Here is a 19,123-nt window from a genome sequence, read left to right on the forward strand (position 1 = left end):
CAGAACTATGGAGTTGGCCATCAAAGGACTAAGATCCCTGACCGTAAGTGCCAAATATAATTTTTCTCCTCTATATTGTTCTTGTTGGGTCTTTTGGTCACAGAGGTGAAAAACTGACTAGAATATTAAGTGTGGACCAGCTGTTCTCAATTTTAGTATCAAGGGGAAGCATCTTTAAGCTGACATGCTTCACTGCACTTCACCCTTCCTTGGGAGGCTGGGGTCTGGTCATTTTCCCCACACTAATTTTTCCTCCTCTGAGCCATTAAAAGCTACCAAGAGACACCAATAGCAACTATTTAAAAGGAGCCAGGCGTGTTCTTTATTTTCTCATAGCTTCCTTTGACAATGTCCCTTCTTGACAGATGAGGCGTCCAAAGCTCGGAGAAGCCAAGTGAACTGCCCATGAACACACGGTTAGTGGAGCTGCACCTCTACACAGGTTCGGTCCTTTCCCAGGGATGGATCAATGCAGGAGATCCAAACAACTGAGGGTGGCATACATACAGAACTGAGGGTTTTTTCATGCCTGAAGGATCCACATGACCTGTGATGTTCCAGGACTAATGAATTAGAGGAGCCTTTGGGGCCCCTGACCTGCCTTCTGCAGAATGAAGGGTTTCCTGGGTGAACAGAGCCTTTTCTGATAAACTGGATATGGGATGCAGTGTGTGCCTCCTGCAGAATTCTGAAGTCGGTGCTGTGCTGTGCCTCTTTAACAAGGTGCTGAGGAGACGCTCTCAGGCCCTAAGATAGCTGTGTGCCATTGGTGAGCTGCAGCTGAGAGCCCCTGAGGCTCCGCAAGGGGGTACAGGTGCTCTGGGGAGATAGGGGTAGAAGCAAGTGTGTGCTGATCTTGACAATACCTCCACCCTCTCCCCTTGCAGCCCATGGAAGAGGCCCCTTTAAGTGGAGTGTGGGGGCATCTGGGGTGAGGAAGGAGGTTGTATTGAAAAAAAAAAAAAAAAAACCACGGGCAGCATGCTGCAGGCTCCTGTGGATGCTATTCAGCCCCTTTCCTCAGGGAGAACTCAGCTATTCTTTTTTGCATGCTGGGGATCAAATTCAGGGCCTCATGCATGTACAGGGCATGTTCTACACTGAGCTACAGCCCCAACCCCATTCTAAATCTTTGAGGCTGCAGGTGAGCTGTGAAGTGCAACATCTGGAATTGAATTCCTACATGAGGAAATAGAAGGAAAAAAGAACTGTTGCAGGGCTTAATAAATGACTTCTTTTTTTTTTTTTTTTTTTTTGGGTGCTGGGGATTGAACCCAGGGCCTTGTGCTTAATAAATGACTTCTAAGTTTGTTCAAACAGAGTTTTACTATTGGGCTGCCAGCTGTGGACTGAGGTTTCACAGCATTATTCAGACACTGGTAGGTGTTGATTTTCTTGAAAGGGAAGCACTGTAAACCACATTCTCTAATACAAATCCTGCAGATACTCCTGATGAGGCAAGCTGGGTGTGCATAACTGAGATGGTTTTTCTAAATGTCAGTGGTGTTTGAAGCCTTTAGTTTGGCCACAAACTCTGGTTTAATCCCTTGAGAAAGAGAAAGGCAAATTTTGTCATCAGGCATAAGAGGACCTCAGAGACACCATGATTCTATAAGACCCAGAAATCTCATCCAGAAAGTCCAGAAGTGCAGGCTATAGGTCTCAAGCAATTTTAGGTTCAGGTGAGACAATGCTAACAAAAACAACTAAAATAGTATGTGATTTTCAAAAAATGCAAACTTCATTATAAAGTTCCCAACATTTTGTACTCATTTTTGCTTTGGAGAGGTAGTATAGTATCTTAGAATGAGAAAGCCCTGGTTCAAATCCTACCTCCAGTACTTACTAAATAGCATCTGACCTTGACAAACTAAGCTCATTAAGTAGATTTACACTGTTTTGCAAATGCCATGGTTTAGATGTGGTTTAAGTGTGTCCTATCAAAGGTTCATGGGTGGTGGCTTGGTCCCATAGGTGGTGGTACTGGGAGGTGGTGGGACCTTTAAGAGGTGGGGACTAGTGGGAGGGTGTTAGGTCAACTGGGGTGTCCTCTTGACTGTGGGACCCCAGTCTCTTCTCTGGCTTCCTGTTTCACTGTTGTTTTTCATCACATGCATGCTCCCATCATGATATGATGCAGCCAAGAGGGGCCTGATCAGAGCGGAGTTGAACTGATGCCAGTGCCACATCTTGAAGCTACAGAACTGTGAGCTAAATAAACCTCTTTTTAAAATAAAGTTAGCTTGCCTCAGGTATTTTGTTGTAGCATACAAAATGAACTCACAGCAACCATCACTACCATTAGTGACTGTCTTTTTAAAACTCATAAAGAACACTAGAATTTTAATTCTCAGGAGATTCCAACAGGAGAGTAGAAGATCCATGTGAATATGTATTTTAACAAGCTAACCCTTGCTACCTTTTTTAGGAAAGACTAACATCCCAATGTTCCCTAGGGATGTTTTTAATGAAAATCTCCCCAGATGGAACTTGGCAGATCTTTTGACTGTGTATAAGTTCAGTGCACACATTAAACAACACATTAAATGTCTGATATTCTCTTAGGAATGTTCACTATTCATCATTGATATGGAAAAGGGATCAAATTACCTGCAATATATTCAACTTCTCTGGTAGACTTGCATCACTTTGGCATTCATAAGACAAATCAAGAGATAGGAAATCAACTGAGTCCTAGAAATAAGCAAATAGGGTCATTAGAAAATAAACAATTTCAAGACAAATTACTGCTTAGAAATATTTTTTATTTCTCCCCTTATTTCTAAACTGAATACCACACTGTGAGGTTTTCCAATGTGTGTGTGGGAAAATGCCTGTGTATTGTTGGGAATACCTCATTTGTGTGCTCTGCCAAGAGCCTAGCACATAGAAAGTGCTCAATAAGTATGTATGGTTAAATGAACGAGCAAATCAGTATTCCAGAAATGTTGGGTTCCACCAGTGTAGATGAGGGAATGCGTTGGAGGTCAAAGCTATCTGCAGCAGTATATTCCTTGTGAGAGCTCTGTGGACCCTTTTGGGGCTTGGGGTTTTGTTTTAATTTCAGGCCAGTTTGAAGTTCATCCAGTTAGCCCTACCTTGACCCATTCTACTATCTGAGAGCATGACCCTTATGGTCCTAGTTCACATTCTGATTAAGAACATAACCCTTGGTCCTGTCTCTGACCTGCCTATGTTGAAAAAACTCAAGAGTCTATACATGAAGATACTACTGTTGTTCACTCCCCACTTCCCTCAGTGAGCCTGGATGGTTACTCCATTTCTAACCTTGTCATAGACCATTGCCTGCCTCTCCCCATCATAGATGATCTTTTTTTCTTAGGATATGTGGTGAGAAATGGCATTTGGTGAGAACCAAGTGTGTCATGGACTTTCCATAACTGATTTACCACTGGCTCCCCATTGCTTTCCCAATCAAGTTATTATCAGTGTTGACTAGATTCCTCACACTTGCTCTATTGCTCACTCAAAATTTCCTTTACCCATCCTCTCAGTTCTTGCTTCTGTTTGCCAATTCCATATGACACATAGTAATTGAGTCCCTAGTTCTGAAAGTCATTGTGTTGGTAACATGAGTGGGGATTCACTTTTAAACAGGAATAAGAGGGCTGGGGAGATAGCTCAGTCAGTAGAGTGCTTGCCTTGCAAGCACAAGGCCCTGGGTTTGATCCCCAGCACCGCAAAAAAAAAAAAAAAAAAAAAAAGATTCACAGGAGCTTACAAGTTAATAAGGAGAAATAAGGAGAGTTAATATACACAGCACTTAAACATCAATGGGAATTATATTCCCCTGGGAACTTGGATGCCTTCCAAGGGCCCAGGTTTGTTCCACCTTGATCTCTAACTTTCTAGGTAATTCTGACATGCAACAAAGTTTGGGAGTCAGATGGTCTAAAAAATGGCTAAAGGGTCCAAGTGGGGAAAGAGTTCAACAGGTTAATAAGAACGTATTGGGAGTGTTATTAAGTGAGGCCTCCTAATGGAACACATTCACATTGCCATTAACAATAGGTAGATTTTTGATCCAGAAAGATTTGAGGAAGGTAGGAGGACAGGAAGGACAAGAAGTAGATGTCACACATCATGTAGGAGAGCAGTTATCCAGCATGGGGTATACACTGGGTACAGGAATTGAGGGCAGAAAGACAAGACATATACATATACAGTGGAAAGCCCTGAGGGATTTGTTGATTCAGGGGAGTGTGGCATCCTGATGGGATCCATTAAAACTGTGCTTTTGGAAGGTTACCCTGAAGCATGACACAGCGTGGATCTAAGTAGAGAGACCAGTTCAAAGGCTACTGCCAGACTTGCATTTTTCTGATCAGCACTTTGGTCTCCTGAGTTTATAACTGATAGCAGTTATTACCCTTTGTAAATCAATTTAGACAGCAATCTGGTCATACAATCAGCCCAAGGGTTGTTTATCCAGAATCTTATCACATCTGGGGTTTATGTTCCTGCACTTGTAAATCTAAAAACTGAACCCTGATACATGTAACCCCCAGTGAGCCGTATGGTATATTGACAGTACCCTGGCAATGCCACAGAATTACAGAGATCAGCTGTTTTTTCTGATGGCTTTCCATACTGCCCAGCAGCCAAAAGGAGGTAAAGCTGTTTACTGCTCAGATGTTTTAATTTTTCTTTTTAAAACACAGAAAATTATAAAGGATGCAGAAACCAGGATGGATACTCTAAGAAGCACATTTTTAAAATCCCTCTACCCTAACATTTGTTTTGCTATAAATCGATCTTTAGTAAGATATTTTGGACTCTCTCTCTCTCTCTTTTTTTTCTTTTCTTTCAGTACTGAGGATCGAACATGCTAGGCAAGCACACTACCACTGTAGGTATGCACCACCACACCCAGCTCTTTTTATTTTGAGACAGTATCACTAAGTTACCCAGGCTGACTTTGAACTTGCAATCCTCCTGCCTCAGCCTCCCGAATCGCTGGGATCACAGATGTGTGCCACTGTGCCTGATTCTTTTGGATTCTTTTAATAAAGAATCAGGGCAAGCAGAAGCATTCGGCTTCTTTGTAGGCAAGCCAACACTTGACAAAGCAAGAGTTGGGGCTACAACAAATGAGATTTTGTTCTTAAAGCAATTCTGAACTAGGGAACATATGCCACTCAGAGAAGGCATTTATAAAAATATCAAACCAGCAGACAAAAATTTGTCTTGTTTTTAACAATCAAAAATCACAAATTTTGCTGGGTGTGGTGGCAAAATACCTATAATACCAGGTGATTTGGGAGGCTGAGGCAGGAGGATTGAACTATCAAGGTCAACCTCAAAACTTAGCAAGACCCTATATTAAAATTTTAAATTTTAAAAAAGACTGGGGATATAGCTCAGAGGTAAAACATCCCTGGGTTCAATCACTAGTACCAAAAAAGCAAAAACAAAATAAAACAACTTTCCCCAGGTGCTACAGAGGCTGTATCTCTGGGCTATTGTCACCTTGACAAGTGCAGATGTGGATGGTTCTAGCAGGAACTCCGAGATCTCTTCTACTCTTAGGACCACAGAGAGCTTTCCATCTGAAACAACCAAAAGAACAGCAGGTGAGTGACAGCAGCAAATTCTGACCAGGGAAGCCACTGGGGCATTCATTTTCTATTCACCTTTCTATAAGAGGTTTACTAACTTTAAAAAGTATTTCTGGGGCTGAGCACTTGCCTAGCATATGTGAGGCCCTGGGTTGATCCTCAGTACTGCATATAAATTAAAAAAAAAAAAAAAGATCCATTGACAACTAATAATTAAAAAAAAGGATTTCTGAAGAAACAGTTCACATGACTTTATCTGAAAGATTTTAGAAAAAAAGGTAGCTAAAAAAAATGTCCCTTAGAGACTGTTTTGTATGAACAATAACCCTGCCCTGCCACCAGCAAGATAAAGGTGGCAAGAAGATAACTACTTCCTTAATTTGCTTCGAAGGCAGGGTGCACTCAGGAAACTGATTTTACTTTATCCTTGTACACTGCATAGACATCAATATAGTCCTACTGTGTATTGAGGGAGAATCAAAGAGAATATTAACATATGCAAATTGTTTTGTTTTGACATTAGGTATCTAACAGTGATTCTCAAACTTTTGTGTGCATCAGAATCATCTGCCAAAATTATTTAAAAGTGCCAATTTCCAGGTCCCTGCCCTCAGATTTGGGGTTAGCAGAGGAGGTTGAGCCCAGGAACACACATTTTAACTCAAACTTCCTGCATAATTTGGGGTGGTCCTTTAGACCATAATCTGATAAACACTGCCACAGAGTTGGTTTCTTAAGTTGCCAACTCTACTTTTTTTTTTTTTTTTTGGTGAATTGAACCCAGGGGTGCTTCACCACTGAGCCACATTTATTTTTTGAGACAGGTCTTACTAAGTTGCAGGTCTCACTAAATTGCCGAGGCTGACTTTGACCTTGCTTCAGCCTCGCAAGCCACTGGGGTTACAGGGGTGCATCACCACACCTGGCTCCCTGAATGCTGTAATCAAAGTAATCTGGCCAACATTCAAGCCACTGTTGAAAGGAGTATAGCAGGGGTGACTGGGTGTAGCCTTGGAGTGTGTCCCAGTACTGGGCAAATGGAGGTGCTGTGTGTGTTTACTCCTCCCATCAGAGAGATGTTCACTCTTGTCTCATTTCTCCAACTCTGCCAAGAATCAAATCTTCTTTTTTCTCCAGAGTGGCAGCACATCTAACAAATCAGTAGAAGGTTTATAATATACACATACCAAAAGATTAGAAAATAATTTTTAAAAATTATTTTTTTATTAAAAATTTTTTTCACACATGTATTTTAGGGTAATAATGTTTGTCTCATTCTACCATCCTTCCCATCTCCACCACCCCACCACTCCCCAAAAATAGTTGTTTTATTTGTTAAAAATTGTGGTAAAAAATATACAAAACAAAATCTACCATTTTGGTGGTATAGGCCTGTAATCCCAGCGGCTGGGGAGGCTAAGGCAGGAGGATGGAGAGTTCTACGTCAGCCTCAGCAATTTAGTGAGGTGCAAAGCAACTAGTGATATCCTGTCTCTAAATAAAATACAAAAATAGGGCTGGGTATATGGTTCAGTGGTCAAGTGTCCCGAGTTCATTTAATCCCCACTATCAAAAAACAAAAAAACTCCAAAAATAACTCCTTCAGTCCCCTCTTCCAGTCCCTGGTAACCTCTATTCTACTTTCTGTCTCTGAATTACCATTTGAGGTATTGTATATGAGTAGATTCATGTCGTATTTGTCTTTTTTTGGGAGTCTGATTTATTTCACTTAGTATGTCATCTTCAAAGTTTATCTATGTTGTTGTGTTAGAATTTCCTTTCTTTTTAAGGCTGAATAACATTTTGTTGTAGATACATTCCACATCACATTTATCCATCAATAGTCAGAGATTTGGTTTGTTTTCACCTTTTGGATATTATGAATAATGCTAATATGAACATGGGTCTCCAAATAACATTCAACAGCCTGCTTTCAATTCTTATATAGGTATATACCCGGAAGGGGAATTTGGATCACATGATAATTCTAAGTTAAATATTTATTTTACGTACTGGGACTAAACCCAGGGCCTTGTACATGTTAGGTAAATACTCTACCATTGAGCTATATCCCTGGCCCCTAAATTAAATTTTATTTATTTATTTTTGCAGTACTGGGAATTAAACCCAGGGGTACTATATCACTGAGCTACCTCTCCAGTCCCTTTTACTTTTTATTTTGTTACAGGATCTTGCTAAGTAGCCCAGACTGGCCTTGAACTTGTAATCCTCCTGCCTTAGCCTCCAGAGTTGCTAGAATTACAGGCATGAGGCACAATGCCTGGCTAAGTTAAAAATTTTAAAGGAACCACCATTCTGTTTTTCATAGTAACTGCAACATTTTACCTTGCTGACCCCAATGCATAAGGATTGCAATTTCTCCATGTTCACACCAACACCTGTTATTCTCTTTTTCTTTCTCTGTTTATAGGGACCAGTCTAATGAGTATAAAGTGGTAATTAATTGTGGTTTGTATTTGTATTTCTATAATGATTGGTGATGTTTCATGTGCTTATTGACCAGTTGCATTATCTTCTTTGGAGAAATGTCTATTCAAATCCTTTGCCTAGGCCAGGTGCAGTGGCGCATTCCTGTAATCCCAGAGGTTTGGGGGGTTGAAGCAGGAGGATCAGGAATCCAAAGCCAGCAAAAGTGAGGCGCTAAGCAACTCAGTGATACCCTGTCTCTAAATAAAATATAAAATAGGGCTGGGGATGTTGTTCAGTGGTCAGGTGCCCCTGAGTTCAATCCCCAGTACTCAAAAAAAAAAAAAAAAAATCCTTTGCCTGTTTTTAATGTTTTTTTTTTCTTTTTTGTTGTTGCTGACTATCAAAATAAAATAAAACAAAACAAACAAATGAAACAAAAATAAAAGGACTAGGGCTGCAGTTAAGTGGTAGAGTATTTGCCTAGCATGTGGGATTCAATCCCCAGTACCTAAAAAAAAATTCCTTTAGCTATTCAGAATCTCTGGAGATTCCAAATGAATTTAAAAGGATGGATTTTTATATTTTGGAGAAACAATGTCATTGGTGTTTGGATAGGGATTTCATTGAATGCCATATGCTGCTTTGAGTATCATTGACATCTCAATGTTAAGTCTTTTAATTCACAAACAGAACGTCTTTCCATTTATTTATGTCTTCTTTGATTTCTTTCAGCAATGTTCTATAGTTTTCAGCAGTCTTTTTTTCCTTCTTAAGTTTAGAAAATAATTTTTAAAAAGGTTTTAGGGGTTGGGGGTGTAGTTCAGTGGCAGATTACTTGCCTAACATGTATTAGGCCCTGAGTTCAATCCCTAGTGCCATGTAAAAAGTAAATAAATAAAATAAAACACCTCCATCTGTCCTCATACATTTTCATACTTTCTTCCCTTGCCAGACCTTTTAAAAAAAATGGATACATAAAAATTTATGTACATATTTATGGGTACCTTGTGATATTTTAATACATGTATACATTGTATAATGTTCAAATCTGGGTAATCATTTCTTTATGATGAAAATATTTAAAATCTAGCCAGGTATGTTTGTGCTCGCCTGTAATTCCAATGGCTTGGAAGGCTGAGGCAGGAGTATTGCAAGTTCAAAGGCAGCCTCAGCAATTTAGTGAGGCTCTAAGCAACTTAGCAAGACCTTGTTGTCTCTGAATATTAAAAAGGGCTGGAGATGTGGCTCAGTGGATAAGGGCCCCTGGTACAAAAAAACTTTTTAAAAAATCTTTTCTAGCTTTTTAAAATTTTTAAGGTACACAGAACATTATCATTATTTATAGTTGCCCTACTATGCAACAGAACACCAGAACTTCTTTTTCTTAACCAACTATACCTTATACCCAATAATAATTAACCTTTCCCTTCCTCTCCCCCTCTCCCCAGCCTGTGATAACCACTGTTCTGCACTCAACTTCTTGGAGATTTTTTTTTCCAAGATTCTATGTGAGTCAGAACATGCAGTCCTTAATTTTTCTGTGCATAGCTCATTTTATTTAACATAATGACCTCCAGTTCATTTTGGATTAAAGGATTTCAACCTGTTAAGTAGCTGAGTAATATTCTATTTACATTCTCTATGTATATTATATAATGTAGTATATGTTTGTGTGTGTGTGTGTGTGTGTGTGTATACATACCATGTTTTCTTTGTTCATTCATCAGTTGGACACTTGGTTTATTCCTTTTCTTTTTTGTGGTACTGAAGATAGAACCTGGGGATGCACTATCACTGGGCTAAACATCCAACCAACCCTTTTAATTTTTTGAGATAGGGTCTCCCTAAGTTGCCCAGGCCGACCTTGAACTTCCAGTCCTCCTGAGACTTTAGAGTAGCTTACAGGTATGTGCCCCTACTCTTAGCTATTCTCTTTCTTGGTTACTGTCATAGTGTGCAATAAACACAGACTGATTTCATTTGCTTTAGATGTATACTGAGTAGTAAGATTGCAGGATTTTTTTTTCTGCAGTGTTTGGGACTGAACCAGGCCTTCAGGCAAACACTCTACCACTAAGCCACAGTCCCAGCCCAGGATTGCTGGATTTAATTTTTTCTTTTGATACTGGGGATTGAACCCAGGAGCACTTTACCCCTGAACCGTATCTCCAACACTTTTTATTTTTTATTTTGAGACACGGTCTCACTAATTTGCTGAGGCTGTTCTTGAACTTGTAATTCTCCTGCCTCAGTCTTCCAAGTCTCTGGGATTATAGGTATGCCACCATGCCCAGCTGGATTTTAAATTTAATTTTTTAAAAATATTTTTTAGTTGTAGATGGATATAATACCTTCATTTTTTTATTTTTATGTGGTGTTGAAGACTGAACCCAGTGCCTCACATGTGCTAGGTGAGCACTCTACCACTGAGAAATAACCCCAGCCCCTGGATTTGAATTTTTAAGGAAACTTCATACTGCTTTCCATAATTTAACTGCACTAATTTACATTCCTACAAAGTGTGCAAGGGTTCTTTTTTCTTCACTTTCTAACCAGTCCTAGTTATCTTTTATATTTTTGATGATAAAATAGAAAGGAGTGAGGTGACAAAAACTCATTGCGTTTTTATTATTTCGTTTTTATTTTTGGTACCAGGGATTGAACATAGGGGCACTTAACCACATCCCCAGTCCCTGTTTTATATATATATGTATTTTAGTTGCAGATGAACACAATACCTTTATTTTATTCATTTATTTATATGTGGCACTGAGGATTGAACCCAGTGCTTCACAAGTGCTAGGCAAGCACTCTACCACTGAGCCACAACCCCAGCCCTGTGTTTTATTTTATTTTGAAACAGGGTCTACTAAGTTGCTCAGGGCTTTGCCAAGTTGATGAGGTTGGCTTTGAACCTGTGATCCTCCTACCTCAGCCTCCCAAGGCAATGAGATTATAGGCATGAGCCACTACACCTGACTCATGGTGTTTTTAATTTGGATTTCTCTGGTGATGAGTGATATTAGGAAGCTTTTTTATTTTAATATTTTTTAGATGTTGATAGAACTTTATTTTATTCATTTATTTATATGTGGTGGTGAGTATTGAACCCAGTGCCTCACACATGCTAGGCAAGTGCTCTACACTGAGCCACAACCCCAGGCCCTGGAAGCTGTTTCATGTACTTGCTGTACTATGTAATTTTTGAAAAAAATGTCTATATAGACCTATATGTTTTTTGCTAATGGTGGTATCATATTGTGAATAATGTTGTCATGATACTATGCTTTTTATTTAAAAAATTTTAAATTTATATATATATAAATAAATACATGTATTTATATATATATAAATACATACAAAAAATGTATATATATATATATATATATATATATATATATATATATATATACATTTTTAGTTGTAGGTGACACAATACCTTTATTTTATTTTTATTTGGTGCTGAGGATCAAATCTAGGGCCTCACGAGTGCTAGGCAGGCACTCTACCACTGAGCCACAACCCCAGCGCCTGATTCTGTGCTTTTTAAGTGAACACAGAAAAAAATGTTAAACTCTCTATAATCAAATATCTGTGGGTTAACACACAAAAGATAAAATTTCAGCTGTCAAATTAGTAATGATAAAAGATAATTACAGAGAATGGGATCTAAAGAACAATTTTATAACTGTTGATATAACTTAATACCATGCTTTAAAAACCTTCAAAAATGTAAATCTTTGGGGGGCATGGTGGCACATGCCTAATGCTGGGATGCAAGAGGCCAAAGCAGGAGGATTGCTAGCCTCAGCAATTAAGGGAGACCCTGTCTCAAAATAAAAATAAAAAAGGTTGGGAGTAGCTTAGGGGCAAAGCACCCCAGGTTCAATCCCCAGTACTGCCACCACACACACACACAAAAAGAATTTATGCATATACATTATATAGTATACATACATACATAAAGTATATAATAAAAAGAAGAAAGCATATAATAGTCCAAAATTGGTATACCTAGCATTCACTTTGGGAATTTATTAAAAATCCAAATGTCCTGATTCTGCTCAGACTTACTGAATCAGAACTTCAAGTTACCTATGAAACAGGAATATGAACAATTAACTTAGAGTATTCTCAGGGCTGGAGGCATAGTTCAATGGTAGAGCACTTGTTGGTTTCAATCCCTAGCACCACACACACAGACACAAATAAAACAAAACAACAAAAACACCTTATGGTTTTTTGTTCCCTGTCAGTATATCATCATTTTATCTTATGTCTGCCTCCCCTGAATGGATACAGTGTCCTAGTGGTCTTCATAAGAATAGGGGTGGGGGCTGAAGGAGAAGCACAGGCAATCTTGAAGCTTTGGATAGTTAGGGAGGAAGGGCTCCTTCAGAAGGAAGGGGGACAAAGAGACAATCAGTGGCTGCACAGTTTCAAGACTGGGCAAGGAATTTAAAATTCATTTTTCAAAGGAAATATTGGGCATTATGCAATATAAACTACCCCTTCTTATCTCTATTGGGAAATCAATACAATATTGGCCTCTCACTAATGTATAGATATGAGGAGTCTATTGAAAGTAAGCAGAAGAAATACTAAGTCCAGCTCCAAGAAAGATGGGGGAAGGTGGGTGAGAAGGCTGCAGTGGATTAGCTTCAGAGTCAATGTGTACTTACCCTGAGAAGCATATTTTTTGTGGTAAATCTCATAGGCCTTTTTATGGGCATCAGTGACAGTCTGAAGACGTGAAGCTCTTGATTCCTGGTGGGGAAGATCCATTATTACTTCCTTCAAGTCACTAAAGGTGAGCCAGATCTCAACTAGGTCCCCAAAGGCATGGAAAACGAATGTGGCATAGTCGGCAAAGAGATCACCAAAGCCTTTGTTGCTCTGGACAGTAGTGGGTAAGGTCTGGTGGTGAAGGACAACCATGGGCTTAAGTTGCGCAGTCTTGAGGGCCTTGAGGAGTTGTCGGTAGCACTGCACTGTTTTCTCATCTGGATTCTTGGAGCTTCCTGATGGGAGAAGTTGTGCCCACGACAGAAATACTTTATAATGGGTGATCTTACTGGCATGAAGACTGCTGAAGTAGTCTGGCAGGAAAGAGGGCAGTGGCTGATGACAAACATAAATGTCCTTGTCCCCAGCTACAAAATTAGAACTCTGGTTTTCCAGTGGATAGCTTGGATTGTGCAGCAAATCATTAGTTAGAGGACCAGCAGCTGAAATGAAATTTCCATCAGATTCCCAGACTAACCCCTGGCATGAAAAACTTAGTAGAACAATAAAGACTACATTTTGAGACAGCTCCATTTTCAGGAAACTGTTAGGTATGTGGAAGGAATCCTGACTTTATAACAACAGGTTGTTGAGGTTGTAAAATACTACGTGATTATTAACAATATTTAACCTGGTTATCTATGATAGTGAAAGAACATGGTTCACCAATATAATAAAAATTGAAAGACCATAAGAAATAACACAAAACCCTCAAACTTTTCATTGAAAATAAGCAGAAAAACCTAGAAAGAATTTGGGGAAAATTTTTTCCACTTTTTCTATACTACTTTAAAAATTTTGTGGGGGAGGGTACCGGGGATTGAACTCAGGGGCACTCGACCACTGAATCATATGCCCAGCCCTACTTTATATTTTATTTAGAGACAGGGTCTCACCGAGTTGCTTAGTGCCTTACTTTTTGCTGAGGTTGGCTTTGAACTTGCGATCCTCCTATCTCAGCCTCCCAAACCATTGGGATTACAGGTATGTACCACTGCACGCAGCACTTTAAAATTTCTTGACATGAACAAAAATAAGTCTCTCACCAACTGCCCTCCTTTGAAAATATGTGAACAACTGGGCATGGTGGCACATACCTGTTATTTTAGCAATTCTGGAGACTGAGGCAGGAGGATCACAAGTTCTAGGCCAGCCTTAAATTTAATGTGACCCTGTCTCAAATTTTAAGAATGTTAAGGGGGTTGGGGAAGCAGCCCAGTGGTAGAGGTCCCAATGGATACATTTTGTAAAATATTTAGATATAGAAACATCTATGAAAATCTTGTAAATTCCCCTTTGCTCACTTCCCTCCTCTTCCTAAACACCTTCAACAATGTGTATTCTTCCATCTTGCTTCTTTTTTTAAAGTTTTTTAAAAATTGGCACATTATAATTTCTTCCAGTTTTCTTTTGCCACATAGCTTAATGGTTATGCATTTAACATTTAAAGTATCTGACATAAATTATTGTATTTGGAATCATGACATTGTATTTGGAATCATGGCATTATTAAGCTCTTTTTTGCACTCAATAACTCTAGGAGCAATCTCTTTTTAACAGATGCACAGCACTCCATAGCAAGGATGGAGCATAATTAAACCTCTTACATATTGAACATTTTTGTTGCTTTTAAGTTTGTTTCCCCCATTCCCTCAGGAGAACTCTACTACTGAGTTACATCCCAGCCCTTTCTATTTTTTGAGATGGAGTCTTGCTAAATTGCTCAGGCTTGCCTCAAATTTGTGATGCTCCTGCCTGAGTTGAAGAGGTTACAGACCTGTGCCACCACACCCAGCTTAAGTTTTAATATGTTGCAAACAATGCTGCAAATGAATATCCTTATACACACCTTGTCCATTTGTGAACATTTTTGTAGATGGATTCTCAGGCATACCCAAATTGATTGAAATGAGATTTCTTCAAATTTAAATCCTTCCTAGTAGTATTCCTAAATTTCTGCCTTGCTAACATGTTGCAGAATTTCACATTTTGACACTTACTAGTACCAGTTTCTAAAAAAAAATCCAAGGTCAAACCTATGTAAATATTCGATTTTTTTTTTAATTTATTTTTATTGTAAACAAATGGGATACATGTTGTTTCTGTTTGTACATGGAGTAATAGCATACCATTTGCGGAATCAAACATTTACATAAGGTAATGATGTTTGATTCATTGTTATTTTTCCTCCCCTCCCACCCCTCTTTTCCCTCTATACAGTCCCTCCTTCCTCCATTCTTGCCCCCCTTCCACCCCCCATTATGTGTCATCATCCACTTATCAGTGAGATCATTCATCTTTTGGATTTTTGAGATTGGCTTATCTCACTTAGCATGATATTCTCCAATTTCATCCATTTGCCTGCAAATGCCATAATTTTATTATTCTTTATAGCTGAGTAATATTCCATTGTGTATATATACCACAGTTTCTTTATCCATTCATCAATTGAAGGACATCTAGGTTGGTTCCACAATCTGGCTATTGTGAATTGAGCAGCTATGAATATTGATGTGGCTGTATCTCTGTAGTATGCTGATTTTAAGTCCTTTGGGTATAGGCCGAGGAATGGGATAGCTGGGTCAAATGGTGGTTCCATTCCAGGTTTTCTAAGGAATCTCCACACTGCTTTCCAGAGTGGCTGCACTAATTTGCAGCCCCACCAGCAATGTATGAGTGTACCTTTTTCCCCATATCCTAACATCTATTGTTGCTTATCGATTATTCTTGATTTTAACATCTTCTTTAACCCATCCTGAATTTTTTTTTTTTTTTTTTTTTTTTGCGGTGCTGGGGGATCGCAAACCCAGGGCCTTGTGCTTGCAAGGAAAGCACCCTACCAACTGAGCTATCCCCCCAGCCCCCATCCTGAATTTTAATTGCATATATTGTAAGGCAAGCTAATTTCTAACATGCTATTGAATAGGCTGTTCTTCCCCACTTTTCCCCCCAATAAAAGGAATTTAACTCAGGGGTGCTCTACTACTAAATTGCATTCTCAGTCCTGTTTAGTTTTTGAGACAGTCTCAACAAACTGCAGAGATCAGCCTTGAACTTGTGATCCTTAGAGGCCTTAGCCTCTCAAGTCATCTTTCTGCACTATTTGAAATGCTACCTATCATACTTTTTCCCAGAATCTTGTAAGTTTACATATTTCTTCTCTCATGTGTCCTGGAGATATTCCCATTTCAGAATATCTAGGTCTATGTCACTTTTGTGTGTATCCCAATGTCATAACTTATGATTTCCTGATTGATGGACATCACTTAGCATTTGATTGAAAATCCATTAAATTTACACATCAGCTGACATTACAAAATTCAAAACTTTTCCTTCTGAAAGTCTATACTCACCTTATTTCTAATTTTCATCAAGATCTTATACATGCTCTATTACCCATTAACCACTTTAGCTCCCTACCAAGTAAAGAGGATGTGTGCAAATGTAAGCATACATATTCACCTATGAAAATGGACTTCATTTTTTGCAGTAATGATCTTGCTCTGGAGTCCCCTTCTCTCTAATGGCAGAACTGGACGGAAGAGGACAAATTCACCAAAAAGGAAGCCATTTTTCCTAGTTTTAAAGTTTTCTTTTGGGTATATATTTGGTCAAATTAATGTTCAAGTTCCAGTCAAGTTGTTTCCTTTCAGGATCTCCCCACCCCATTTTCCTAATGAAGTCAGTACACAAACTTCCTAATAGAAATGGGAGAGGGCTTTCTTGTTGCTCCTGCATTTTCATACTGAGCCTCCTCATCCCATTGTTAAGGTCTCTCACCCTTGTTAATTAGGAACACATCTGACAGGAACTTGTATCCTGCATTGACTACAATTTTTCTGATTCCTTCACCCCATCATTTTCAAGTCAGGTTTCTTTTATTCTGATACTGGGTCACTCATTACATTGCACAGGTTGCTCTTAAACTCCTGGGTTCAAGCAATCTTCCTACCACAGCCACCTGAGCAGCTGGGACTATAGGCATGTGCCAATGCACCTGACTGAAATCATTGAGAACTTATCACACAGAAATACTCTCACTGGTTGTACAGACCCTAGAAGACCATCTGTTGTTAAAAGTGGCATCATGCTACTCATCATAAGCCATCATACTACTCGAGGGGTTGAATGCAGGAGGAATACAAATTTTAGGTCAGCCTAGACAGCTTAGTGAGACTCAAAATAAAAAGGACTAAGGATGCAGCTCAGTGTACTTGCTTTCTCTGCATAAAGCTCTGGGTTTTATGCTAGCACTGAAAAAAAAAAAAAAAAAAGAAAGAAAGAAAAACAATGTAAAGATATTATAGTGGGCTAGGGATCTAGCTCAGTGATTAAGTGCTTGACTAGGGCTGGGTTTGTGGCTCAGTGGTAGAGCATTCGCTTAGCATGTGTGAGACACTGGGTTCAAGCCTCAGCACTACATAAAAAAAGAGATAAAGGTATTATGTCCATCTACAACTTAAAAAAAAAAAAAGTGCTTGCCTAGCATGTACAAGGCTCTGGATTCAATTCCCAGAACAACAAAAAAGACACCATGAACATACCAATCATGCTAAACCTCATAATTATTTCCTGTAGGTTGTAATATAGAAAATGACTTTACTTCTCTTAAAATAGCAATTTAAAACAACTCCAATAAATTACCTTTACAACAGAAGAAATTATTAAAGAGTAATGAAAAAAAAGTATGAAAACTTTTTATTTTTATGACCTACCTAAAAAATCAAAACAAAACAAAACAAAACAAACAACAACAAAAAAAATCCCACTGGAATTAAACCTTGGAAAGTCATCTCCAAGTCCTCTAGCTTTGATTCTAATTCTCTAATGACTCCTCTTCAAGGAACCTAATTCTAAACCCATAATGCCACCCACCCCTTCCACCCCTTCACCCCAGATTAAGTGAAAAAAGGACTACCACTCAAAAGTATATGAACACAATATTCAGAGCAGAGTAGAAATAAATCCAATAGACAACTTCAGAATGAGTTATTTTATTTTGATGAATAAAAGCAGTAGTTGGCAACTGGAAAAGTTATTTCTTCGATAGGATATCATATACCATGAAAGCAACAGGTCTTTCCCTACACATGAAAACAAAAGTCTTAGTCCCAGAAACTATATATTATTGGGGTCCAACTTCATTAGGACAAGAATACACAAGGAATGAGCTGAAGTCCGTACTGATATAAAAAGAATGCAGTGTGACACAGGACTATCTACTCAGTTCCTGTTTCTTGAAACAAATCTGAAGCACCACTCCCAGAAACAATTCTCAACCTAACAGAGCTCTATCCAGGTTCCAGGCCAGGAGGTGGTGTGACATGGTTACTTAGCTCTGGTCAGTTACTTTCAGCATCTCAATCTTCAAGCAAGTAGTTAGGATTAACTACCAAGTAGGGATCTTCCTCATAGCTCTCACTTCCTTCTGTGGAGCCTTTCAATCCAGCTTGGGTAAGCTCAATTAGAACATGGTCCTATAAAACAAACATTTTTTCTCAGGTCTCCAGCAGTATTATAAAAATGTCAGACACACTTTTTTTTTTATTTTTGTTTTTGGTATTGGGGATAGAACCCAGGGGGTACCTTACCACCAGCTACATCCCCAGCTCTTTGAGACAGGGTCTAAGTTGCTTAGGGCCTAAGTTGCTGAGACTGGCCTGAAACTTGCAATCCTCCTTTCTTAGCCCCTAGAGAGTTGCTGGGATTATAGGCATGTACCACTGTGTCTGGCAACAGTCCAGATATACTGATCTTTCTGAAGGTTTATCACTGACATTGTTTGATTTTACCACCCAAAACTTCCTGGACAAGGACTATTTCTTAAAATCACTATCAGTATTCTGCCAAACATCCTTTTCCATTAGGTTGCTTTTCATACCATAAACCTTTGAAAAAATTTAAGCTCAACAGGTAGTGTGATTTTAATGCTTCCCGGCACATTACATCCAATGACTGTTAATGTAACTTTGAAAAAAGTAATGCCTGAATATTTGGGGAAAAAGGTAAAAATTTTGCTTGAAATTTTAAAATTATGAAAAATTCTCTAATAATTAAATCTGTTTAATTTTATTTAATAATATTATTATTTTTTTATTACTGGTCACTGGGCTTTTTCCATATACCACCCACTCAATTTGATTAGAAGTAGAATCTAAAGATAACTTATCTGAAAAGTTTTTCACTCGGAGCTAATAAAAGCCAAAGTAGAACATGCTGTTTTTTTTTTTTTGTAGTGCAGGAGATTGAACCCAGCAATCCAGTGCTTTGCATATACTCAACCTGATTGAGTATTTGTTTATTCATTTACTTATGTACACATTCTGGAT

The 19,123-nt window shown here is 38.7% G+C and overlaps 2 protein-coding genes across 2 annotated transcripts in view; both read right to left on the bottom strand.

Annotated features, from left to right (window-relative positions):
• Positions 1-13,328, bottom strand: part of Lct (lactase) — a 42,903-nt gene extending 29,575 nt beyond the window's left edge. Inside the window, exons 1-3 of the mRNA XM_047546368.1 lie at positions 12,692-13,328; positions 5,491-5,570; positions 2,611-2,694 (exon numbers count right to left, since the gene is read on the bottom strand). Of these exons, the coding sequence (XP_047402324.1) occupies positions 2,611-2,694; positions 5,491-5,570; positions 12,692-13,328 (801 nt within the window). The remainder of the gene's footprint in view (positions 1-2,610; positions 2,695-5,490; positions 5,571-12,691) is intronic.
• A 4,444-nt stretch (positions 13,329-17,772) lies between these two features.
• The window catches only part of Mcm6 (minichromosome maintenance complex component 6), a 51,519-nt gene continuing 50,168 nt past the window's right edge, over positions 17,773-19,123 (bottom strand). Inside the window, exon 17 of the mRNA XM_047547680.1 lies at positions 17,773-18,271. Within this exon, the coding sequence (XP_047403636.1) occupies positions 18,155-18,271 (117 nt within the window). The 3' untranslated portion in view covers positions 17,773-18,154. The remainder of the gene's footprint in view (positions 18,272-19,123) is intronic.

Source organism: Sciurus carolinensis, chromosome 3 (genome assembly GCF_902686445.1).
Source record: "Sciurus carolinensis chromosome 3, mSciCar1.2, whole genome shotgun sequence".
Taxonomy (NCBI): domain Eukaryota; kingdom Metazoa; phylum Chordata; class Mammalia; order Rodentia; family Sciuridae; genus Sciurus; species Sciurus carolinensis.